The 26090-nt window shown below is 47.0% G+C and overlaps 1 protein-coding gene across 1 annotated transcript in view; it reads right to left on the bottom strand.

Annotated features, from left to right (window-relative positions):
- Positions 1–24811, bottom strand: part of apc2 (APC regulator of WNT signaling pathway 2) — a 199270-nt gene extending 174459 nt beyond the window's left edge. The window contains exon 1 of the mRNA XM_033046474.1: positions 24688–24811. Coding sequence (XP_032902365.1) covers positions 24688–24741 — 54 coding nt within the window. The 5' untranslated portion in view covers positions 24742–24811. The remainder of the gene's footprint in view (positions 1–24687) is intronic.
- Positions 24812–26090: the final 1279 nt, after the last annotated feature.

Raw genomic sequence — 26090 nt, 5'->3', positions numbered from 1 at the left:
AGTGGTGCAGCGGTAGAGTTGCTGCCTCACAGCGCCAGAGACCCCGATTTGATCCTGACTATGGGTGCTGTCTGTGTGGAGTTTGTACGTTCTCCCTGTGACCGCGTGGGTTTCCTCCAAGTGTCCTGCTCTTATCCCACAGCCCAATGTCGTGCAGGTTTGTAGGTTAATTGGCTTCCGTAAAATTCCACTAGTGTGCAGGATGGGATCACATGGAACTAGGTGTGCGGGTGATCGATGATCGGCGTGGACTCGGTGGGACATGTTTTCACACTATATCTCTTAAACTAAATTAATTTTGGAGGACAGATATGTCAAGAATATCGCTCTGGGCCTGGAGCCAAATACAAACCAAATTGGCTCAGATTCATCAACTCGAATGCCCAGGGATGAAGGGGATTACAAAAAGCGGTGAACACACCGCACCATCAAAGGGATCTACAGGAAGAGCTGCCTCAAAAAGGCAGCCAGCATCATCAGAGACCTACACCTCCCTGGCCACACTCTCATTTCATTCTTGCCATCAGGAAGAAGGTATAGAAGCTTGAAAACTGTAACATCCAGGTTGGGAACAGCTTCTTCCCAACAACCATCACTATCTTGAACACTACGAACATCAACTAAACTACGAACTGTAGATGAGACACAAAATGCTGGAGTAACTCAGCGGGACAGGCAGCATCTCTGGAGAGAAGGAATGGGTGACATTTCGGGTCGAGACCCTTCTTCAGACTTTGAACTGTCTTGGTCACACTAGGAACTTTGAGTTTTTGTTTTGCACTAATATTTTTTTGAATGTATTTAACTTTTTTTGTTTGTTGTGTTATTCTACGACCACTGTATTCACAGGCCTGTTATGCTGCTGCAAGGGAGTATTTCATTGTTCTGCTTTCAGTACATATACTCTGGACTCTTATGTTATTCCACCTTTGTATCTACTCCCTCAACACTAGGGGCAATTAACTTACCGACGCCAATTGACCAACAAATCCGTAGGTCTTTGGGATGTGGGAGGAAATGCTGACTGGATGGCAGACAACAAAAAGCTTTTCACTGTACCTCGGTACACGTGACAATAAACTAAAGTGAAACCGGAGCACCCGGAGGAAACCCACGCGGCCACAGGGAGAACGTGCAAACTCCATGCAAACGGCTCCCGAGATCAGGATCGAACCCAGGTCACTGGCGCTGTGAGGCAGCAACTCTACCACTGTGTCGTCCTTTTTGAACACACTGTAAATGTTGGTGCTGTATACTCGGCAGTAGAAGTAGGTCATGTACATCAAAGGAATGTGTACGCTTCGCTTCCACATCCCTAGAGCCGATGATCAAATGATGAGAGCAGATTTATTGCTAGGGGAACTGAAAGCAAAGGTTGGGTAGATTGTGCTTCAATCAGCTCTGGTTGCAGCACTGGTTACAGCAGCTGAAACGAGGGCCGTTCACTTGGAGAAAGGTTTCCCGACGGCCATTTTACATTCACTACTGTTGAAAAATAGAGACATAGAAAATAGGTGCAGGGGTAGGCAATTCGGCCTTCGAGCCATTCAATATGATCATGGCTGATCATCCAAAATCAGTACCCCATTCCTGCTTTCTCCCCATATCCCTTGATTCCATTAGTCCTGAGCTATATCTAAAGGGCCGATTTTTTCGGCGACTGCCGGCATCACTGACTGATGTATCAGGTCTCCGAAAAAAGTTGCGGCATGATGCAGTGGCGACGTGGCATGATGACGTATTGACACTCGGTGTTTCCTCAAATGTCGCAACATTTTTTTTGACGCCGGTGGATTTTGAAATGTTCTGGACTCCCCCAACATCGGGAACATTTTCCCTGCATCTAGCCTGTCCAATCCCTTAAGAATTCCCTCTCATCCTTCTGAATTCAATAGACAATAGGTGCAGGAGTAGGCCATTTGGCCCTTCAAGCCAGCTCCAAAGTGAATACATGCCCAGTTGATCCATTCTTTCATCATATGTCAGTCCCGCTCTCTCGGGAATTAACCTGGTGAACCTACGCTGCATTCCCTGAATAGCAAGAATGTCCTTCCTCAAATTAGGAGACCAAAACTACACACAATACTCCAGGACCTTCATCCAAACTGGCTATAAAAGAAACACAGAGTAATTTTCCAACTCTCTTCCATACCCAGGGCTCCTAGGTTCATGTTCTAGGAGCAGAATTAGGCTGTTCGGCCCATCAAGTCTAGTCTGCCATTCAATTATGGCTGATCCATCTTTCCCTCTCAACCCCATTCTCCTGCCTTCTCCCCATTACTCCTGACACCCGTATTAATCAAGACTTTATCAATCTCCGCCTTAAAAATGTCGATTGACTTGGCCTCCACAGCCTTCTGTGGTAATGAATTCCACAGATTCACCACCCTCGGACTAAAGAAATTCCTCCTCATCTCTTTTCTAAAGATGCATCCTTCTATTCTGAGGCTGTGGGCTCTGGTCTTGGACTCTCCCAGTAGTGGAAACATCCTCTCTGCTTTAACTCTACCCAAGTCTTTCATTGTTCAGTAAGTTTCAACGAGGTTCCCCATCATCCTTCTAAACTCCAGCGAGTAGGGGCCCAGTGCCGTTAAAAGCTCATCCTGGGATCATTCTTGTAAACCTCCTCTGGACCCTCTCCAACGCCAGCACATCCTTCCTTCAGATTATGAGGCCTAAAATCTGCACACAATACTCCAAATGCAGTCTGACCAGTGCCTTCTAAAACCTCAGCATTACATCCCTGTTTTTATATTCTAGTCCTCTCGAAATAAATGCTCATCCAGGTATTTGTCAAATACAATGCAAGGGTGGCACGGTGGCGCTTTAACAGCGCCAGAGACCCGGGTTCGACCCTGACTACGGGTACTTATCTGTACGGAGTTTGTACGTTCTCCTCGTGACCCGAGTGGGTTTTCTCCGGGAACTCCGGTTTCATCACACACACCAAAGACATACAGGTTTGTAGGTTAATTGGCTTGGTATAATTGTAAATTGTCACAACCTAATTCACGACCTTTTTTACTCGTGGACATTTTTCATGAAACGCCCCGACCTACTTGATGCCACGAGTACCTACGACTAGAATCACGGCCTGCTGCGACCTACCTACGACCTCATGGCGACCATGCTGCGAGTATGAGTCAAGGGCAAACTCGGCAGAGGTCGTGAATTAGGTGGTGAAAGTGGGACAGGCCCTTAACTTGGTCCCAAACACAGACTTTCCAGTCAGAAAGATGCAACAAGAAAGAACTTTATTATTCCAGTCCATATCCTACATGGCTCTTGGCTCTGGAAGTATTAAATGGTTGAGCTATTAAATCATTTCCATTGACTTAAAGTACTAATGTTATAAAATTCCAGAACTCTCCCTGCCTCCACTGACAACTAATTTGAGGAAGTACATTCTTGCTATTGAGGGAGTGCAGCGTAGATTCACAAAGCTAATTCCCAGGATGGCGGGACTGTCATATGATGAAAGAATGGAGCGACTGGGCTTGTATTCACTGGAATTTAGAAGGATGAGAGGAGATCTTATAGAAACATATCAAATTATTAAGGGATTGGACATGTTAGATGCAGGAAACATGTTCCCGATGTTGGGGGAGTCCAGAACCAGGGCCCACAGTTTAAGAAGGCCATTTAGAACTGAGATGAGGAAAAACATTTTCACACAGATAATTGTGAATTTGTGGAATTCTCTGCCACAGAAGGCAGTGGAAGCCGATTCACTGGATGCATTCAAAAGAGAGTTAAACCCCTGTCCCAGGGTACGAGTTCATTCCAAGAGCTCTCCCGAGTTTGTCCTGATTCGAACTCGGAGATTTACGGTAATGGCCGCTCGTCGGTACTCGGGGTTGAAAAATCTTCACGAGTCTTCCAGTGCTTACCTGCCGTTAGCGAGTCTTCCCGAGTACCTGCCGTTAGCGTTACGAGCCGCTCAGAGACTCCCCGAGCTCCGACGTACCCGCTACGTTCATTCTCCGTGCTTACCACGAGTTTGATTTTTTTTAAACTCGGGAGAGCTCTTGGAATGAACTCGTACCATGGGACAGGGCTATTAGATAGAGCTCTTAGGGCGAGAGGAATCAAGGGATATGGGGAGAAGGCAGGAACGGGGTACTGGTTGTGGACGGGTCAAGGCCTTTTACAAACTCTTTGACAACAGCGGGCTGTTGTTGATGAAAGTGAAAAAATAAACTGGACATGCTGGAAATGTAAAATGAAAACAGGAAGTGCTGGAAACACTCAGCAGGTCAGGCAGCATCTGTGGAAAGGTAAAGATTTAATATCTCAGGAACCTTAATCAAAGGTTTGTTCATTTCCCCTGTTGCAGCCACGGGACATCTCTACAACTGAACCACCACCCTTGGCTTTGACACAAGCCTCTACCCGGGTCCCTTGATTGCCATTCTTTAAATTATCTGGAATATGCAGCGTGGAAACAGGCCCTTCAGCCCACCGTGTCCGCGCCGACCAGCGATCACCCGTACACTCATTATCGTCCTACACTCAAGGAGCATTTACACCGAAGCCAATTAAGCTACAAACCCTCACATCTTTGGAGTATGGGAGAAAACCGGAAAGCCCTCACGGTCACAGGGAGAACGTACAAACTCCGTACAGACAGCACCTGTAATCAGGATCAAACCCGGGTCTCTGGTGCGGTGAAGCAGCAGTGTTTTGAGACATTCGCTTTTGCATTCTCTATCTGTTAAATAATACAACCTCCAAATATGCTCTGAACTACATCGACTTGGGGGTATTGGTTAAGTATTTTTTACGCTATTATTGTTTGTTTGTTTTTATGTGCACAAATGTGTGTATATATATACATATATACACACACGCTGAACTTTTTTTCTTGTTTCTTACACTATTTACAGAGTACTATGTTAACATGTCCTATTGTGCAACTGCAAGAATTTCATTGCAAAATCTGGAATATATGACAATAAAACATTCTTGACCCTGGATCTCAGCATCAACATTGGCTCCCAAGTCTGGGTCTTTCTCTTCACTCCACCTATTGTACTTGAGGTTGGCTTGATTTTATTTATGTATAGTTTTATCTGATTTGATTAGATAGCATGCAAAACAAGCTATTCACTGTACCTCAGTACACGTGACAATAATAAGCCTAAACTGGCAGGATATTCCTGGAGACATTCACTGGAGATTCAGGAATGGAGATATCTCCATTCCTGGAGATATTCACATCACAGACTTCTAATCACACCCCCCGTTAAATGGTCCTTACTTTTATACTTTTGTCCAATATTTTCAAACTAATGAAGTGTAATTTAAAAAAAATATGCATAATTCATGTCAATCCCTCATGATTTTTAATTTGGCTTAGTGGCCACAGGAATAAGGCGGCACGGTGGCGCAGTTAGTTAAGCCGCTGCATCACAGCGTCAGAGACCCGGGTTTGATCCTGCCCAGGATTTTTGTCTGTGTGGTGTTTACACGCGGTCTGCGGAGTTCACCTGCGAGAGCTCGCAGTCTCGGGAGAGGCCGTAGATGTCGGGAGCTCCAACGACGCAGAAGGTTCAACAAGCCCCGATCTGGGGTTCGATCGCTCGGTGCGGGGGAGCTGATATCCCCCCGATGCAGGAGTGATCGCCCCGAAGAGGAGGCCAGCCATCCCATCAACGGAAGGCTCGAGCTCCCCGACCGCGGGAGAACAAAGAAGGGAAGAGATTGAACTTTTTTTCGCCTTCCATCACAGTGAGGAATGTGGAGGAGTCACTGTGGTGGATGTTTATGTTAAAAAGCATTTTGTGTTGTAAAGCTTTTTATTTGTATGACTGACTTGGCAAATGAAATTCCTCGAATGTTGCAAAACATACTTGGCTAATAAAGTATTATTGTATTGTATTGTTCTCTCTGTGACCACGTGGGTTTCCTCCAGGTGCTCCGGTTTTCTCCCTCATCCCAAAGGCGTGCGGTTTGTCGGTGAAATGGCCCTCTGTAAAATTGCCCCGCGTGTGAAGGGATTGCGTGCGCCTTTGAATAACGGCGCCAAAAATGGAGGCGCCCGCATGTGTAATATATGCAAAAGGAATTTCACTGTGCTGTTGCCTATGATACAAATAAAGCCCTGTTGAACCATCAAAGAATCGATGGTCGTCGTGGACTCGGTGGACCGAAGGGACTAAACTAATCTAAAATAGTTCTCAATTCCTGGAGGGCTCTGTGAAATAATTGATAACCTTACATCCACAATCCCTGCAGAGAGCAGTGCTTGCAGGAGACACAGAGCAGAAAATTAGGTTACTCTCTCTCCGCCTTTGTTCATCTTTGTCGTGGGTTCCCCGCGGGGAGTGATAGGTATCAGCGCACTCTGATGAAAGATGACTTTGAACTGTTGTGACTCTTTTATCACTGACAGACAGGCTGGACAAGGAAAGCTTACTAAATTAATAGCAAGCCACATCCATGACAGAGGTGCTGGTGGATGTAACTTTATTCTTGGCGTTGGCGGCGCGACTCACCCGTTGCAGCGGCCCCTACAGCCTGTCTGTCTTTTTTTTATTTTTTGTCTAGTTAAATGTAGTGTTGGTGTTTTTTAATACTAGTTTTAAATGTGTATATGTGGGGGGCGGGGGGGGGGAGGGGGAAACCGTTTAAAATCTCTTCCCTGTCCGGGAGACCCGACCTTTTCCCTGTCGGGTCTCCGTTGTCGTTGGGGCCTAGCACCGTGGAGTGGCCTCCAACCTGAACGACCCGGGGGCTCGGGAGACTGCGGAGCTGCGGACTACTCACCATCGTGGGGCTGGCCGGCCTCGGAGCGTGGGGAGCGGTGGTGACTCGCTGCTGCGACTCGACTCCTGGGGCTCGGAGGCTCCAGCAACGCAGCCGCAGCCGCAGGTCCGGTGGACTGGGACATCGGGAGCTCGCGGGTCCGGGGGGAGAGACCGCTTCCCGGAGCTCCCGCAACGCGACTTCTCCAGCCCGTGTCGCGGGGTTGGAACGACCTGGAGCGGGGTCGTACATCGCCCAGCACGGCTTCATGGCCGTGGGACATTCCAGCGCCCGCCGGGGGCTCCAACTTTGTGACATTTAGACCGGGAGCGGGGCCGTAAATCGCCCGGCACGGCCTAAAATGGCCGTGGGACTTAGCATCGCCCGCCTGGGGCTTGGACATCGGGAGAGATATGGAGAACAGGGGAGAGAAAATACTTTGCCTTCCATCACAGTGGGTCCACTGTGATGGATGTTTGTGTGAATTAAATTGTGTGTATGTCTAGGAAATTGTCTTTGTTTGTATGGCCGTGGAAACAGAATTTCGTTTGAGCCTCACTGAGGCTCAAATGACAATAAATTGTATTGTATTGTATTGTTGTTGTATTGTATTCTTGAAAGTGCCCGGAGATTGATGTTGAAGGGCAGGCCAGGCTTCGTAATGATCATCGTATAGATTGATTTAAAAAAAGGTCTGATTGCATTTCTAATATTTGAAATTGGAGTGTTTCAGACATGGCTTACATGAAATCTGACTTGAAATAATGCAATGAAATGTTATTGAAATGGCTACATTGCAAATACAATATACGTATCACTAAATTAAAGTCGCTGTGAGTAGTGATGGGTATTAATGCCAACCGCTCCTGTCCCATCTGCATCACCTAGATGAATGATCAAAATGTTACAACGTAGAAACATACCCTTCGGCCCGACTTGCCCTCACTAGGCACACTAGTCCCACCTGCCTGCCTTTGGCACTTATCCCTCTAAACCTGTCCTATCCATGTACCTGTCTAAATGCTTCTGATAGACACAAAATGCTGGAGTAACTCAGCGGGACAGGCAACATCTCTGGAGAGAAGGAATGGGTGACTTTTCGGGATCGAGACCATTCTTCAGACTGATAGTCAGGGGAGATACAGAGATAAGGAAGTGTAAGGTGTGAAAAGAGACAAATGGGGATAGAGATCAAGGAGAATGTATAATAGATCATTGTTGGCTTGGAGAAGGTAACAACCATGTTGGTTGATGCACGCAAGTTGGGATGAAGGGCCTGTTTCTACCCTCTATGACTTTGTTGCTCATAATGTAAACCTCCTGCAATGGGTTCTGTACTTTCACTGTGTTGGGCTCAGTCTCATATCTGGCCTGTGCTGCCTTGCAGGTTAGATTCCTGCAGAGCTCAGCGTCAGCACCATTAATGTCAATAGACCATTACAATGACGCAGCTGGTAGAGCTGCTGCCTCACGGCGCTAGAGACCCAGCTTCGATCCTGACTTCCGCTGCTGTCTGTGTGGAGTTGGCACGTTCTCCCTGTGACCCCGTGGGATTCCTCCTGGTGCTCCGGTTTACACCCACATCCCAAAGTCGTGTGGGTTTGTAGGTTAATCGGTCTCTGTGTGGCCAAAAGCGCCCCCTAGTGTGCAGGGTGCGGATGCAAAAAGTGGAATGCAGAACTAGTGTGGACTCGGTGGGCCGAAGGGTCTGTTTCAATGCCATATCTTTCAATCAGTAAAAAAAGGCAATCAATTATGTGGTTTCCACGCTGAATCTGTAAACTATGCATTTAAAACATGTTGATCAAATCCGTCTTTTTTTTCTTCTTCTCATTTTCTGCCTCAGAATGAAAAAAAGATGTGGGAACACATACAGCTTTGCAGAGAGCATGGGTGAGTGTAGAATATGTAGGGGTGACATTAAATAGATAACAAAAGCAGGGACAGAATATAAGGAAAAAAATGGCAGAAGGGTGGTGGGTGTATGGAACAAGCTGCCAGAGGAGGTAGTTGAGGCTGGGACTATCCTAACGTTTAAGAAACAGTCAGACAGGTACATGGTTAGGACAAGTTTGGAGGGATATGGACCAAATGCAGGCAGGTGCGACTGATGTAGCTGGGACGTGTTGGCCAGTGTGGACAAGTTGGGCTGAAGGGCCTGTATCAAACTGTACCACACTGTATCACTCTATGACTCTATGAGACCATGTAATGTTTTATAACAAGAATAACCCAGGAGAGAGTTGGACTAGAGAGGGTCAAGACGTGTAACCTTAATGAAGTCAGACAATGTGGGTATGGTTTTTGGTGAAGAATTTGATGTTATCTTCAGACAGAACAGAAAGATGCACTCCAGTTAAGTAGGAAGTGTGTAAAGTATTGGACAGGATTAAAACAGTAAAGACAAATATATTGACCCGTTTAGATGTTTTGAAAGTACATACATCCGCAGATCAGAATGAAATACATCCCAGTTGTTAATAGTTTAGTTTGGTTTATTATTGTCACGTGTACCGAGGTACTGTGCAATGCTTTTGTTTGTGTGCTATCCAGTCAAGAAAAAGACTATACATGAATACAATTGGGCGGCACGGTGGCGCAGCGGGAAAGTTGCTGCCTTACAGCGCCAGAGACCCGGGTTCGATCCTGACTACAGGTGCTGTCGGTATGTAGTTTGTACGTTCTCCCCATGACCTGCGTGGGTTTTCCCCGGGATCTTCGGTTTCCTCCCACACTCCAAAGATGTGCAGGTTTGTAGGTTAATTGGCTTGGTAAAAATGGTAAATTGTCCCTAGTGGGTGTAGGATGGTGTTAGCGTGCGGGGATCGCTGGTCGACGCGGAGTCGGTGGGCCGAAGGGCCTGTGTCCGCGCTATATCCCTAAACTAAACTAAAAAATCGAGCCATCCACACTGCACAGATAAACAATTAGTTCAAAGATATAACATTGATTCCATTGACTATTGAACATTAACGTTCTACACTAGGGACACGGGAGGAAGTTGCAAATGCTCGCAGACTGCTAACAACATTTAAAAAGGGAAGGGGAGATAACCTGGACGGTTATTTAAACATTGACGATGGGTAAATTGATTGAATCGGTTCTGAGGGAAATTAGCCTTTGTTTAGAAAGGTACAGATCAATCACACAGTCAGCATGAATTTGTGAAGGGTAAGTGCCTCCAGTCAATTAACACACATATTATTTGAGGAGGTGCAAGATACAGCAGGGTATTTGATGTACAATACCTTTGACAAGGCCTCTGACAAGATCCCACTTGGCAGGCTGTTCAAAACTGTAAGAGACACTGGCAAATTGGATTCAAAACTGGCTCAGTGGCAGAAAGCACAGGATAATAACTGATGGGCGATTTTGTAACTGGAAGTCTTTTTTCCCCAATGGAGGACAGAGTTCTCTTGCTATTGCTGTGTAGAACATGGAAAGGTACAGTAATAAAAAGGAAATGTCAGTAAAGGGGCAGCAGGGTGACGCAGCAGTAGAGTTGCTGTCTTACAGTGCCAGAGACCCAGGTTCGATCCTGACTATGGGTGCTTTGGTTTGTATGTTCTCCCCGTGACCGTGTGGGTTTTCTCCGGGTGCTCTGGTTTCCTCCCATATTCCAAAGACATACAGTTTATAGGTTAATTGGCTTCTGTAAAGTGTAAACTGTCCCTCATGTGTAGGATAGTGTTAAGGGCCTGTCCCACGAGCATGTGACTGCATGTGGCAAGCGCGACCTAACGTGGTCGCTTGAGCCGTACGGCCTCGCGGGGCCAGTATGGAGTTGTGCGGAGCTGGTCCCGACATCGCACGGGGCTCCGAAAAACTGACACTGTCCAAAAATTCCCCGCGGCAACGGCCTGTCGGCCCGCAGCCGCATTGAGACCGTACGCAGCGTCTTGACGGCGTACGCAGCGTCTTGATGGCGTACGCCTAGCGCGTGGTGTTGCGTGATGATGTCACCGCCCAGCGTGCCGTTGCATGATGACGTAACCGCCCGACGCCGTGCGACGTCCAAATTCAGTCGGCCCGCCTCCTGCCCAGCTGATTGGTGAGTATGATGTCGGGACCAGCCCCGCACAACTCCAGACAGCTCCGCGGTTGGAAGTGGGACCGGCCCCGCGAGGCTGTACGCCATAAGCCACCACGTTTGGTCGCGCTAGACGCATGCAAACACATGCTGATGGGACAGGCCCTTTAGTGTACGGGGTGATCGCTGGTCGGCGCGGACTCGGTGGGATGAAGGGCCTGTTTCTGTGCTGTATCTCTAATACTGCAGATGCCAGCTTGCACCAAAGACAGAGAAAAAGTGCCCAAGTAATTCAGTGGGTCAGGTAGCATCTGTGGAGAAAATGGACAGGTGACGTTTCAGGTCAGGACCCTTCTTCATTGTAAACTTTGAAGATCTTTCTTGAAGGATCCCGACCCGAAACGTCACCTATCCACTTTCTCCAGAGATGCTGCCTGACCCGCTGCATTACTCCAGCCCTCGGAGTCTAGGGAAAAGTACACAGGAACAGGCCCTTCAGCCCACTACGTCTCAGCCAAACATGATGCCAAGACCAACTCTTACCTGTCTGCACATGATCCATATCCACGTGCCGATCCAAAAGTCTCTTAAACGGCACTATCATATCTGCCTCCACCACCAACCCTGGCAATGTGATCCGGGCACCCACCACCCTCTGTATAAAAACACTTGCTCACTGGGGCAAGGTTTAAAGGAAAAATGCGCAGAGGCAAAGTTTAAAGGAGATAAATTGTCAGAAGGCTCAGAAATGGAAAGGACTCGAATGCTGGCTCATCGAGAAGTACTGAAGAAAACACAAACGCGAATGGAACCGAACAATATAGACCTGGAACCGACAGAATGCAGAACTGATTAGTCGGCACCCAATTGGTGATGATCTCAGGTATTTGTACCAAGTGATAGTTTAGGGGAGCAGATTAAATGCAGGTGTAAATGCTAATAGCTCAGGGAAGGAGTGTGGAAAGAGTCTCCAGTGTCTGGAGGCGTGGCACGTGTGACATAAATAGGGGGGGGGGGGGGAGAGATATTTGTTTTAGATTTAACCACAGAGAGCACAATAAAGTAAGGTTGTACCTAGAGCAAATATCACCTGTGTGGTTGACAGCAAATGAAAAAACTTTAGAATGTAGGAGATGTATTAATGGGCAGGTTAGTTGGGTAGAAAAATGTCCAATGGAACTAATCAGTGTAAGAGTAAGCAAATGTAATGGGGAAGGTGCATTAAAGCACAATTCACAATAAATAGATAGAACATAGAACGGTACAGCACAGGAACGGGCCCTTCGGCCCACAATGTTTGTGTCGAACATGATGCCAAGTTGAACTGATCTAATTGCCTGCACATGATCCATATCCCTCTCTTCCATGCACTTCCATGTGCCTATTCAAAGGTGACTATCATATCTAGTTCCACCACCACCGCTGGCAATGCGTTCCAGGGCCCCACCACACTCGGTGTAAAAAACATGCCCAGCACATCTACATTAAACTTTCCCCCCTCTCACCTTATAGCTATGCCCTCTGGTGTTGAACATTTCCACCATGGGGAAAAAAGGCTGTCTACCATATCTAATCTATCTATCTATCTATCTATCTATCTATCTATCTATCTATCTATCTATCTATCTATCTATCTATCTATCTATCTATCTATCTATCTATCTATCTATCTATCTATCTATCTATCTATCTATCTATCTATCTATCTATCTATCTATCTATCTATCTATCTATCCTATTACTAAAACTCTCATTTTGACCACTTCCGGTCTGTGTTGTATTTAAATTTGCGCAAAAACACTACCCTATATCACTAGGATTATTTTGCCACCTTACTCACCGTTCTCCTCTGCTCCAAGTACACCAAGTTGTGTTACGATCGGCGGAAGATTACAAAAGTTATGAAGGTTTAAAAAAATCATGAGATCAGCAGATTGGTCTTCTCGCCTGTCAGTCACCATGAAGGTAACGCCCTTCCGGCACCCGCTGGAGAATAAAGCCCCGGAGGCAGGGCTGAGTCCACAAGCCGTGCGGAGAAGAACAACCAGCAAAGCGACCAGCGCCCGCTGTGAGTCCCCATCGCACCCCCAACCCCTTCCATTCTGGTCCCCCTCGCTGGCTCCTGCCTACATTCCCACATCTCCTCCATGGCTCCTCCCCCATCTTTTCTCTGACCCCTCCCCCCCTTCCCCCACCCCCCCCCCCATACACCTCTCCCTCCTGCACACTTCTCACAACCCTCCCCCTGCCCACACATCCCCTGCCCACACCCCTCTCCCCCAAACATCCCCCTTGCCCACACATACCCCCCCCCCACACACCCCACACCCCCCACAACCCCTCTTCCCACACATACCCCCCCGCACACACCCCTCACCCCCCACAACCCCTCTTCCCACACATACCCCCCCCCACCCACACACCCCTCACCCCCCACACCCCCCACAACCCCTCTTCCCACACATACCCCCCCGCACACACCCCTCACCCCCCACAACCCCTCTTCCCACACATACCCCCTTCCCACAACCCCTCCCCCACACAATGTGCCCCCCGCGCAATGCCACACACCACACCAACACACCCCTCCCCCCACACAACCCCCCTCCCCCACACAAACCCCCCTCCCCCCACACCCTTCCCCCACCCAAATACCTCCACAACAACACCCCCTGCCCACACACGCCCCTCCCCCAAAACACCCCCTCCCACATCCTCCCTCCCCCCACACCCTGCCCACACCACACCCCCTCCCACCACATCCCTCCTCCTCCCCCCTCCCTCGCAAACCCTTCCAGCCCACCCCCCCCCCCCCCCCCCCCCCGTGGTGACTGGGACCCAACTGCTGACCTTGCTTGAGGTGTAAATTGAATCAATGATTCGTGTGTTGGTTTGGTTTGTTTGTGGTTTGTGTGTTGGTCTGGGCTGCGTCCACAATTCTCAGCAATTTCTTGTGGTCTTGGATAGAGCTGCTTCCAAGCCATGTCTTCCCCTCAACCTCCGACTTTCCAGAGAAAACAATCCAAGTCTATCCAACCTCTCCCTGTAACCAAAACCGTCTAATCCAGGCAGCATTCTGGTAAAAATGAGAATTGTTATAAAGCCAGTTAACCCACACCTGCACATTTTTGGAAAGTGGGAGGAAACCGGAACACCCGGAGAAAGCCCACGCAGTTCACAGGGAGAACATGCAAACTCCGTACAGACAGCACCGGAGGTCAGGATCGAACCCGGGTCTCTGGCGCTGTAAGACAACAACTCTTCCACTGCGTCAATGTGCCGAGAGGATACTGAGGTACAGATGAACAGAGGGTCCTTGAAGTGGGCATCCATAGATCCTTAAAGTGCAGCAGTGCTGGCCTATGGTTAAAAAGGCAGAAGGAATGCCTTTCCTTTAATAGCGTGAGGCACAGAATATAGGAGCAGGAAGATAGAAACATAGAAAAATAGGTGCGGGAGCAGGCCTTTCGGCCCTTCGAGCCAGCACCGTCATTCAATATGATCATGGCTGATCATCTAAAATCAGTACCCTATTCCTGTTTTATCCCCATATCCCTTGATTTAGTTAGCCCTAAGAGCTAAATCAAACTCTCTCTTGAAAACATGAGGTGAATTGGCCTCCACTGCCTTCTGTGGCAGAGCATTCCACAGATTCACAACTCTCTGGGTGAAGACGTTTTTCCTCATCTCAATCCTAAATGGCCTACCCCTTATTCTTAAACTGTGACCCCCTGGTTCTGGACATTTTTCCTGCATCTAGCCTGTCCAATCCTTTAAGAATTTTACATGTTTCTATAAGATCTCCTCTCATCCTTCTAAATTCCAGTGAATACAAGCCCAGTCGACCCATTATTTCATCATATGTCAGTCCCGCCATCCCGGGAATTAACCTGGTGAACCTACGCTGCACTCCCTCAATAGTAATCATGTCCTGCCTCAAATTAGGCTGATGTATTGTTAGTACCTGTACTGCGTGCAGTTCTGTTCACTCTGTTACAGTTTCCAGGTCATTCCAACCATTCAAAGCACCAAGGGAGGAAGTTAAAAAGGGTCTGACCATCATTTTCCAATCTCCCCTTGTTGCAGGTGCCAGTAGGTTGGAGGATCACTAACATTATGTTGATGCTTTAAAAGGGAGGAAGACTTAATTACAAGTAGAGATTGGATATGGTGGAGAGGACCTATGACTCTATGACCCAAAAAGTATGAAGAAGTCTGAAAAAGGATCTCAAACTGAAACATCACCCATTCCTTCACTCCAGAGATGATGCCTCACCCATTGAGTTACTCCAGCATTTTGTGTCTATCTTTGGTGTAAACCAGCATCTGCAGTTCCTTCCTTCCTAAAAAGTATTGTCACAGGTATAGTTATAGAGTCATGGAGGGTCATAGAGTGATACAGTGTGGAAACAGGCCCTTCGGCCCAACTTGCCCACACCGGCCAACATGTCCCACCTGCCTGCGCTTGGTCCATATCCCTCCAAACCTGTCCTATCCATGTACCTGTCTAACTGTTTGTTAAACATTGGGATAGTCCCAGCCTCAACTACCTCCTCTGGCAGCTTGTTCCATACACCCACCGCCCTTTGTGTGGAAAAAGTTATCCCTCAGATTCCTATTAAATCTTTTCCCCTTCACCTTGAATCTGTGTAATCTGTTCCTCTGATGCTGCCCAATCTGCCGAGTCTTTTTTTGCATTTTCTGTTTTTATTTCAGATTTCCAGCATCTGCAGTTTCTTTTTTTATTTCAGCTGACATTCATCGGGTTGTCATTAGTGGGATCTTTCGTGGTTTGGATGTGGGCTTTAGCAATTGCTTCTGCTTGTTAACGAGTTTCTGATCCACTTCCGTCGTCTGATTGCATTCGCCGCTCAGCTGCACGAATGATTATAAAATTAAATCTCCACTGTTGTCAGCTGGTGCCAGCGGGGAAGGGGTGAGAAGACATCTGTTACCATGGCAACGGAGAGCACGTGATGCGCGGCGTGCAATGCTTAATCAACAAAGAGGAGGATGAAATCTGTCGTTCAGGAACCCAGCGCTGGTCTGCAAACGACATTCGTGCTCAGAAAAGCCAGGCGATTTTTTTTACTGCATTATTCCTATTTTCTGCACTGCCTTGTCTTCCAGATTAAACCTCCACAAAAACCCACTTCACCGCAGGTTCCAGTGAAGCATTAAACGTTGCCAGTGGAGAGAAGGAGATGGCTGAGAGCGAGGAACATTAACAAGGCAGGCACAGGGGATTCCATGAGCGTTCTCTCCCTAATTAGGTGGAGTACAAAGAGATGTACTCTTCGCCGCCCCGGTTTCTGCCGCCCTGCCACGCATTAAATTAATTCCATTAAATCCCCATCTCAATCCAGCACAAGAACAAGGAAACAACATTTAAATCAAAGGGACTTTTGACCAGATACAGACCACCTGCGTGTGGAGTTTGATTGCTTCAGTTTAGTTTAGAGATACAGCGTGGAAACAGTACAGGTGTTCAGAGGTTATGGGGGGGAAGGCAGGAGAAAGGGGTTAGGAGGGAGAGATAGATCAGCCATGGCCAAATTGTACTCCTATTACTGATGACCTTATGAACAGGCCCTTCGGCCCACCGAGTCCACGCCGACCAGTGATCACCCCGTACAGTAGCTCTATCCTACACAGACAGACCAGGGACAATTTACAATCTTGCCAAAGCCAATCAACCTACAAACCTGCACGTCTTTGGAGTGTGGGAGGAAACCGGAGCACCCGGTGTCATGGGTTATGAGGAGAAGGCAGGAGCATGGGGTTGAGAGGGAAAGATAGATCTGCTCTGATTGAATGCCGGAGTAGACTTGATGGGCTGAATGGCCTAATTCTGCTCCTATAACATATGAACTTATGCACTTAGTACCATTGTTATTAATTCATTCTATATTGTGGATTATAATATATTTATTTGTGTGTTATTGAATGAAGCTGCTGCAGGTAGGAATTTCATTGTTCTGTTGTCTGTACATTTGATAGTTAAACACTCTCCCTGCTTTCCCATCAGTGCCCCCAAGATTCCACCATTCATCTGCAGACCATGGCCAAATAACCCACCAACTTACATATCTTTAGATCAACACTTAATGCTGGAATAACTCAGCGGGACAGGCAGCATCTCTGGATAGAAGGAATGTGTGATGTTTCGGGTCGAGACCTTTCTTTGGATCTTTAGGCATATCTTTAGGATGGGGGAGGGAACTGGAGAGTCCAGAAGAAATCCACCCCCTCATAGGGAGAACATGCAAACTCCACACAGACAGTAGAGGAGGCTGGACTTGGTCTCTGGAACTGCTGTGTTACGACGCTAAGAACTATATTCTACATTCTGTACCTTCCCCTTTGTTCTACCTACTGCAATTCAGTTTGACATAGACAATAGACAATAGGTGCAGGAGTAGGCCATTTGGCCCTTCGAGCCATTCAATGTGATCATGGCTGATCACCCCCAATCAGTATACCCCGTTCCTGCCTTCTCCCCATATTCCCTGACTCCACTATTTTTAAGAGCGCTATCTAGCTCTCTCTTGAAAGCATCCAGAGAACCTGCCTCCACCGTCCTCTGAGGCAGAGAATTCCACAGACTCACCACTCTCTGTGAGAAAAAGTGTTTCCTCGTCTCCGTTCTAAATGGCTTACTCCTTATTCTGATGTGTTTGGATAGCATGCTAAAGGAAACTGTTCACTGTACTTTGGTGCATGTGACAATAATAAACATACACATAAATCATCGGTCTACTAAACACTTGTTTGTATGTACGGGTGTTCGTAACCCAGAGGGGATCTGTACAGTAGCTCTCCTCAATCTCCCAGTAATCCTACTACCTAATTCATACTGTGGCATGTGTAAGGAACGGGCAGGAGGAGGAATACAGGAACTTGACCAGTGCCTTTTGTGCCTGGAGTGAAGAGAACTGTCTCATCCTGAACACAACTAAGACTAAAGAGATGGTGGTTAACTTTGGCAGGTCCAAGCTCCCCCTTCAGCCGGTCAACGCTGCAGGGGCTGACATTGAGGTGGTGCAGACATATAAATACCTTGGAGTGCACCTTGACAACAAACTGGACTGGTCTGTCAACTCTGACTCCCTCTACAAAAAAGGCCAGAGCAGACTCTTTTTCCTCAGAAGGCTCAAATCCTTCAATGTGTGTAATGAGATGCTGCACATGTTTTACAACACGGTGGTTGCAAGTGTTATTTTCTACGCTGTTGTCTGCTGGGGCAACAGCATTAGTGCAAAAAACAACAAGAAGCTGGTCAAACTGGTTAAACGAGCTAGCTCAGTGCTGGAGGGGAGAGTAGACTCTGGGATGGATGTGCTTGAGAGGCGTATGAGGCACAAGGTGCAGGTCATCCTGAAAAACCCCGGGCATCCTCTCCATGTAATTCTGGAGAGTCAAAAGAGCACTCGGAACAACAACCGGCTCCTCTCCCTGCCCTGTAGAACGGAGCGGTTCAGGAGATCCTTCACCTCTGCAGCCATTAGATTTTATAATTCGGCTGTAGGGGGATGCATTCTGCAATTTTTAATTTTTAACTGTTAATTATTGGTCTTTTTAAGTATTTATTGCTCTCAGGTAGTGTCCACGTTGTATTCTATGTATTTTCTGTCTGCGTTCGTTTTGAATCTGTGGGTTTGTTGGTTGGGGGCTTCTGGACATCTGAATTTCCCTGAGGGGATCAATAAAGTATTTATTATTATTATTATTATTATCATTAAATCCCTGTCTCAATCCAGCACTAGACCAAGAAAACAACATTTAAATCAAAGGGATTTTGACCAGATACAGACATGTGGACTTTGACTAGTTTAGTTTAGTTTAGAGATACAGCGCGGAAACAGGCCCTTCAGTCCTCCGAGTCCTCACCAACCAGCGATCCCCGCACACTAACACTATCTCACACTCACTAGGCACAATGAACAATTTTACAACATTTACAATCTTACCACCCTTAAAGCATCTTAAATTATTCACAAATCTTTAGTTATCTAACCTCAGATCTCGGCACCTCTGGGTTTGGGGGAAAAAAATAATCTTTGTGCTCCATGCAAGACTGGTATTTTAAGCCAGAATCGGCACTGGGGCAGAGGAGGAGTTGCTGCCTCACAGCGCCAGAGACCCGGGCTCGATCCTGACTACGGGTGCTGTTTGTACGGAGTTTGCACATTCTCCCTGTGACCGCGTGGGATTTTTCTCCAGGTGCTCCGGTTTCCTCCCACATTCCAAAGACGAGCAGGTTTGTAGGTTAATTCAAGTCAAGTCAAGTCAATTTTATTTCTATAGCACATATAAAATACAACTCTCGTTGGCCAAAGTGCTTTACATTGGTGGAGGTACTAACGTTATACAACATTGGTTCATAGATTAAGTACATACATAAATACATACATATAGCCCTCCCTCAGAGGACGTCAAGAAAGGCTTGAGAGTAAAGATGAGTTTTGTCTCGACTTAAAGGAGTCGATGGAGGGGACAGTTCTGATGGGAAGGGGGATGTTGTTCCACAGTCTAGGAGCTGCAACCGCAAAGGCGTGGTCGCCCCTGAGCTTATGCCTAGACCGTGGGATGTTCAGTAACCCCAAGTCGGCCGATCTGAGGGACCTGGAGGTGGTGTGGTGGGTAAACAGACTTTTGATGTAGGTGGGGGCAAGCCCGTTAAGAGCTTTGTAGACATAAAGAAGGATCTTGAAATTTATTTGGAACCGCACAGGGAGCCAGTGGAGATTGGCTTCTGTAAATTGTCCTTAGTGTGTAGGATAGAGCTGGTGCTCAGGGTGATTATTGGTCGGCGTGGACTCGTTTGGACGAAGGGCCCATTTCCATGCTGTAACTCTAAGCTAAAACTAAATTAAACCAAACACCCATTTAAATAAAGGACTATGTGTCAGAAGGAACTGCAGATGCTGGTTTACACTGAAGATAGACACAAAATGCAGGTGACATCACCCATTCCTTCTCTCCAGAGATGCTGCCTGTCCCGCTGAGTTAACTACTCCAGCATTTGGTATCTATCATAAAGAAAGGTGTAACGAGGTCAAAGCGTAACACGTTTTTCTCAATAAAATTACTGCATATCCTTGGAATAAAGTTACTGGACATATTTTGTTTTTAGGATGCAAAGAGTTGAAATGAATGGACTGCATTTGAGGAGGTGAGTACAAATGATGCTTGGTTAAACCAGCCAATTTGGCACAGATTTACATGACTTGACCACTAAAGCAGGCAAAATGAATATTTGGCTCCTCCAAGCTCAGTGAGAAATGTTGTGGACCCAAGGGATTTAAACCAGCAAAATGCACACTGACCAAAAATTAATGGAGCTTTGAGAATGCCCCAGTGACTCTGAACATAATGGAGAGAGATCCCTGCATACAAGCAGTGGGTATTAACAGGGAAGGGGAAACAATGGGAGACTGAGAGAGGAGTTAACACCGAATGCTCTAGTTTGAAGAAGGGTCTTGACCCGATATGTCACCCATTCCTTCTCTCAATAACAAGAGGATTTCAGTATAGGAGTAAAGAAGTTCTTCTGCAGTTGTCTAGGGCTCTGGTAAGACCACATCTGGAGTATTGTGTACAGTTTTGGTCTCTTAATCTGAGGAAGGACATCCTTGTGATTGAGGCAGTGCAGCGTAGGTTCACGAGATTGACCCCTGGGATGCCGGGACTGTCATATGAGGAAGGATTGAAAAGATTAGGCTTGTATTCACTGGTGTTTAGAAGGATGAGGGGGATTCTTATAGAAACATATAAAATTATAAAAGGACTGGACATGCTGGATGCAGGAAAAATGTTCCCAAGTCTTAGAATAAAGGGGAGGTCATTTAAGACTGAGGTGAGAAAAAAGTTTTTCGCCCAGAGAGTGGTGAATTTGTGAAATTCCCTGCCACAGAGGGCAGTGGAGGCCAAATTACTGGATGGATTTAAGAGAGAATTAGATAGAGTTCTAGGGGCTAGTGGAATCGGGATATGTGGAGAAGGCAGGCACGGGTTATTGATTGGGGATGATCAGCCATGATCACAATGAATGGCGGTGCTGGCTCGAAGGGCTGAATGGCCTCCTGCACCTATTTTCTATGTTTCTATGTTTCCAGAGATGCTGTCTGTCCCGTCGAGTTACTCCAGCATTTTGTGTCTATCTCTAGTATGATTGATTTTTTTATTTGAAAGTTACAGCATGGAAACAGGCCCTTCAGTTCACGTTGACCATCGATCACCCATTCACATTGGTTCTATGTTACCCTATTTTCCAATTCCGCTTCCTACGCACTAGGGGGCAATTTTACATTGGGCCAAATAACTTATAAACCCGCACGTCTTTGGGATGTGGGATGCAACCGGAGCACCCGGAGTAAACCCACGCAGTCACAGGGAGAACGTGCAAACTCCACACAGACAGTACCCGAGGTCAGGATCGTACCCGGGTCTCTGGCGCTGTGAGGCAACAGCTCTACCAGCTGCGCCACAGTGCTGCCCTGTAGTTCTTGTCAGTCGGAGTTGTCTTCTGATGGGGAACCTTTTCTCGTTACAGATATCAATGATCATTGTGCCCTGCCATGAGGTTCAGCATTTTAACAGAGAGTGTGTGTATACACAGGACTCTATATGTTAGGTGGGAATTAACACCATAGAGTAGACAGTCAGAAACGTTGTCCCAGGGTGGAGACGTCAAAGACTAAAGGGTATAGTTTTGAGGTGAGAGGAGCAAAGTTTAACATAGAACATAGAAAGCACATACAGTACAAGAACAGGCCCTTCGGCTCACAATGTCTGTGCTGAACATGATGCCCAGACCCCTGAAGAAGGGTCTCGACCCGCAACGTCACCCATTCCTTCTCTCTGGTGATGCTGCCTGTCCCGCTGAGTTACTCCAGCATTTTGTGTCCATCTAGCTAACTGCCTGCTCATTCATGTTCCATATCTCTCCATTCCCTGCATATCTATCTGCCTATCAAGAAACCTCTTAAATGGCACTCTCGTATCCACACAGACAGCGCCCGAGGTCAGGATCGAACCCGGGTCTCCGGCGCTGTGAGGCAGCAGCTCTACCTGCTGCGCCCCCGTGCCGCCCTACAATCCTTGTCACTGTGAGCGTTCTCATCATTGCTTCCGGTGGCGCCACTGTGCTGCCCCTTCCACGCATCCCACTCAGGCTGAAAACATGGAGTAACCACACCTATAAATCTTTCATATGAACTGCGGCTAAATGCATTAACGCATCTATTATTAATAATGTACAATATGACTACGGCCCAGTAATTAAGTTCACATTTTTTACGGAGGCAGGTCAGAAACTCCATTTGGAGAGTTGCTTTGTGCGATGACCTATCTCTCGTCCTTGACTATTTTAAGGCAGCACTTACAGGCAAGTGGGACCTGAGCTCTTTACAGTTCCCTCGTCTACCTGGGGAGGCCATCAGGTAACGATCGCAGCGAGTTCATAGCCCATCAACAGTGTTTCCCCTTGGTCGGGGATGCTTGGAGGCACAGAGAGAGGCAAGGCTGCTTGAATCTATTAAAGGGTTGGGGCAGCAGGAGTTTAGTTTATTGTCACGTGTACCAAGGTACAGTGAAAAGCTTTTGTTGCGTGCTAACCAGTCAACGGAAAGACAGGTGTCAGAGGTTATGGGGAGAAGGCAGGAGAATGTTGGTTAGGAAGGAGAGATAGATCAGCCATGATTGAATGGCTGAGTAGACATGATACAATACAATACAATACAATACAATTTATTGTCATTTGAGTCAGTGAGGCTCAAACGAAATTCTGTTTCCACAGCCATACAAACAAAGACAATTTCCTAGACATACACACAATTTAATTCACACAAACATCCATCACAGTGGGCCCACTGTGATGGAAGGAAAAGTATTTTCTCTCCCCCGTTCTCCATGTCTCTCCCGATGTCCAAGCTCCAGGCGGGCGATGCTAAGTCCCACGGCCATTTTAGGCCGTGCCGGGCGATTTACGGCCCCGCTCCCGGGGCCGTAAATGATGGGCCGAATGGCCTAATTTTACTCCTATCACTTATGACCTTAAGACAATACATGGTTCCAATCAAGACATCCACAGTGTACAGATACATTATAAATTAAATGACGTGAATAATGTTTAGTGCAAGATAAAGTCCAGTAAAGTCCAATCAAAGATAGTTCAAGGGTTTCCAATGAGGTAGAAAGTAGTTCAGGACTGCTCTCTGATGGTTCAGTTGCCTGATAACACTTGAGCAGAAAGTGTCCCTGAATCTGGAGGTGTACGTTCTCACACTCCTATACATTTTGGCCGATGGGAGAGAGGAGAAGAGTGGAGGAGGGAGTGGCCAGGCCCGCTCTCCAAGGAAGTGAGGCCACAATCTAAGAGTGGAGAGATGGTAGTGGAATGACTGAAGAAAGGAAGAATTGTGCTTGTATAAACTGCCTTTCAACTGTGCTTGTATAAACTGCCTTTCAAGTCTCTTGAAGGAAGTCCCAAATCAATTTAACGCTACGAGTTACTTCTGCAACTGCAGCAGAGCTGGATCAAAGACAGAGCAATATAGCAATGGGTTAAATGACCTATTTGGACTTTAGAGATATAGTGAGGAAACGGGCCCTTCGAATCCGCACTGACCATCGATCCTCATACACCAGCACTATCCTACCCACTACAGACGATTTACAACTTTACCAAAGCCAATTGACCTACAAATCTGCACGTCTTTGGGGTGTGGCAGGAAACCGGAGCACCCGGAGAAAGCCCACGCAGGTCATGTGGGAGAACGTGCAAATTCCATACAGACAGCACCAGTGATCAAGATCGAACGTCTCTGGCGCTGTGAGGCAGCAGCTCTACCGCTGCGCCACTGTGCCGCCCTATTTATATGATGAGACTGTAGCGAATATTGGCAGGAGGATCAGAGATAACTCTCTGAGCTTCTTTAAATTAATACTCGGGCATACTGCATTCCCAAAGCCGTGCCAGAATGGGAAACTAGACTTTTGTATTTGAGCCCGACCGGGATTCAAATCCTGAACCGTCCGACTGATCAGCAGCAGAGCCATTCTCCGAGGCGCAGGAAACATGCGGACAGGAACAATGCATTTCCTGCGTTAGGTTTGTGTTCAGGGCTCCACGACTAAATCTTAGCTCCTTTGTCAACAACGCACTCACTATCCATGGCAGACAAGTTAAGCGCACAAAAATGGCCCAACCCTTTACAAATAAGCAACAAAAGGGGCCAGTTTGTTTCTTGTTTTTCAATGGCTCTTCACCATTAATATTAATATCTTTTATGAAAATTTAAATTAAAACTGAAAATTCTGGAAACACACTGCAGATCCTTTAGCATGAAAAGAAAAACAACGCCGTCCTTTCCAACGGATAACCTTCCTCATAAACCAGAACTGATCAGTCTGCAAATTTTTACTTCCAGCTTTGGGAGGTTGTTTAGTACTTGCTTCACATTTGCAGCATCTGTAATATTTGTCTCTTTACTTGGCCAGCCTCTAACACAAGGCCGGGATGTAAACCTTCCATCGGTTCGACTTTTAACCTTGAGGCACTAAAAATAAGGACCAAGGAGTCTGTGGTTCCAAAACATACACGCAATATCACACCTGATTGTGTGCTATCGTTTCCAAGTGACATCCGAATTCTAGGCTTGCATTTGTGAAACATTTTCTGGTGAATGGGTCAAATTATTCAACCCAGCAAACGCAATGATTATCACAAGCAGAACAAAACACCAGCTTTGCTCACTGGTGCTATGATGCATGAGGCAACTTGACAGGCTGCACCTTCAGATTGCTGTCTGAGGATGATACACTCACAAATAACAGAAACAGCAGCAACCCACAAACACGGGCTAAATCCTGCCACAACACAGGGATATAATTCAGCACAGACTCACCTCATCTCCAAAAAGAGAAGAATGTAGAAATGAAAGCAGCCAAAGCAAACCCATGAAGGATTGTGTTGGCAGGGTGCTGCATTCAGCAGCTGTGAGTGAGGCTGGCTCACTGTCGTCGGCTTGCTCTGTGGTCTGTCTCACTGTGGTTGGGAAGATGCAGTTTCTCCTCGTCCCACCAGATGGCGTGATTCCTCCCACATTTTTTAGAATAGGAAAAACTGCAGAGAAACAGACACATAGACAATAGGTGCAGGAGTAGGCCATTCGGCCCTTCGAGCCAGCACAGGCATTCATTGTGATCATGACTGATCATCCAGAATCAGTTGTGTTTAAGAAGGAACTGCAGATGCTGGAAAATCGAAGGTACACAAAAATGCTGGAGAAACTCAGCGGGTGCAGCAGCATCTATGGACGAAGGAAATAGGCAACGTTTCGGCCCGAAACGTTGCCTATTTCCTTCGCTCCATAGATGCTGCTGCACCCGCTGAGATTCTCCAGCATTTTTGTGTACCATCCAGAATCAGTTCCTGCTTTCTCCCTATATCCCTTCATTCCGTTAGCTCTTAGAGCTATATATTTTTTTAGAATAGGAAGGAACAGCAGATGCTGGTTTGCACCGAAGGTAGACATAAAATTCTGGAGTAACTCAGCGGGTCAGGCAGCATCTCTGAAGAGAAGGTCTCGACCCGAGACATCGCCCATTCCTTCTCTCCAGAGATGCTGCCTGTCCCGCTGAGTTACTCCAGCAATTTGTCACTTTTTTAGTTTCGTTTAGAGATACAGCATGGAAACAGGCCCTTCGGCCCACTGAGTCCGCGCCGACCAGTGATCCACGCACACTTACATTATCTTACACACACTAAGGACAATTTACAATCTTTACCGAAGCCAATTAACCCTCAAACCTGTATGTCTTTGGAGTGTGTGAGGAAACCGGAGCACCCGGAGAAAACCCACGCAGGTCACAGGGAGAACGTACAAACTCCGATAAGGCAGCAGCTGTAGTCAGGATCGAACCCGGGTCTCTGACGCTATAAGGCAGCAACTCTACCGCTGCACCACCGTGCCGCCCCTATGCTTCTCCCACTTTGGCAAAGAAAAAGTCTTTCTTCCCGATGTGTTCTCCTGTACATCGGCGAGACCAAACGTGGACTCTCCGACCGTTTCGCCGAACACTTACGCTGGGTCCGCCGAGGCCTAAGGGATCTCCTGGTTGTCAACCATTTTAACTCCCCTTTCCCATTCCCACACTGACCCTTCTGTCCTGGGCCTCCTCCATTGTCAGAGTGAGGCTAAATGCAAATTGGAGGAATGGCACCTCATATTTTGCTTGAGTAGCTTACAACCCAGCGGTATGAACATTGAATTCTCTAATTTTACATAACTTCTACTTACACTCCGCT

This window comes from Amblyraja radiata, chromosome 29 (genome assembly GCF_010909765.2).
Source record: "Amblyraja radiata isolate CabotCenter1 chromosome 29, sAmbRad1.1.pri, whole genome shotgun sequence".
In the NCBI taxonomy this organism is placed as follows: Eukaryota; Metazoa; Chordata; class Chondrichthyes; order Rajiformes; family Rajidae; genus Amblyraja; species Amblyraja radiata.
The sequence above is the reverse complement of the archived record's forward strand: the minus strand, read 5'-3'. Positions and strand labels throughout refer to the sequence as shown.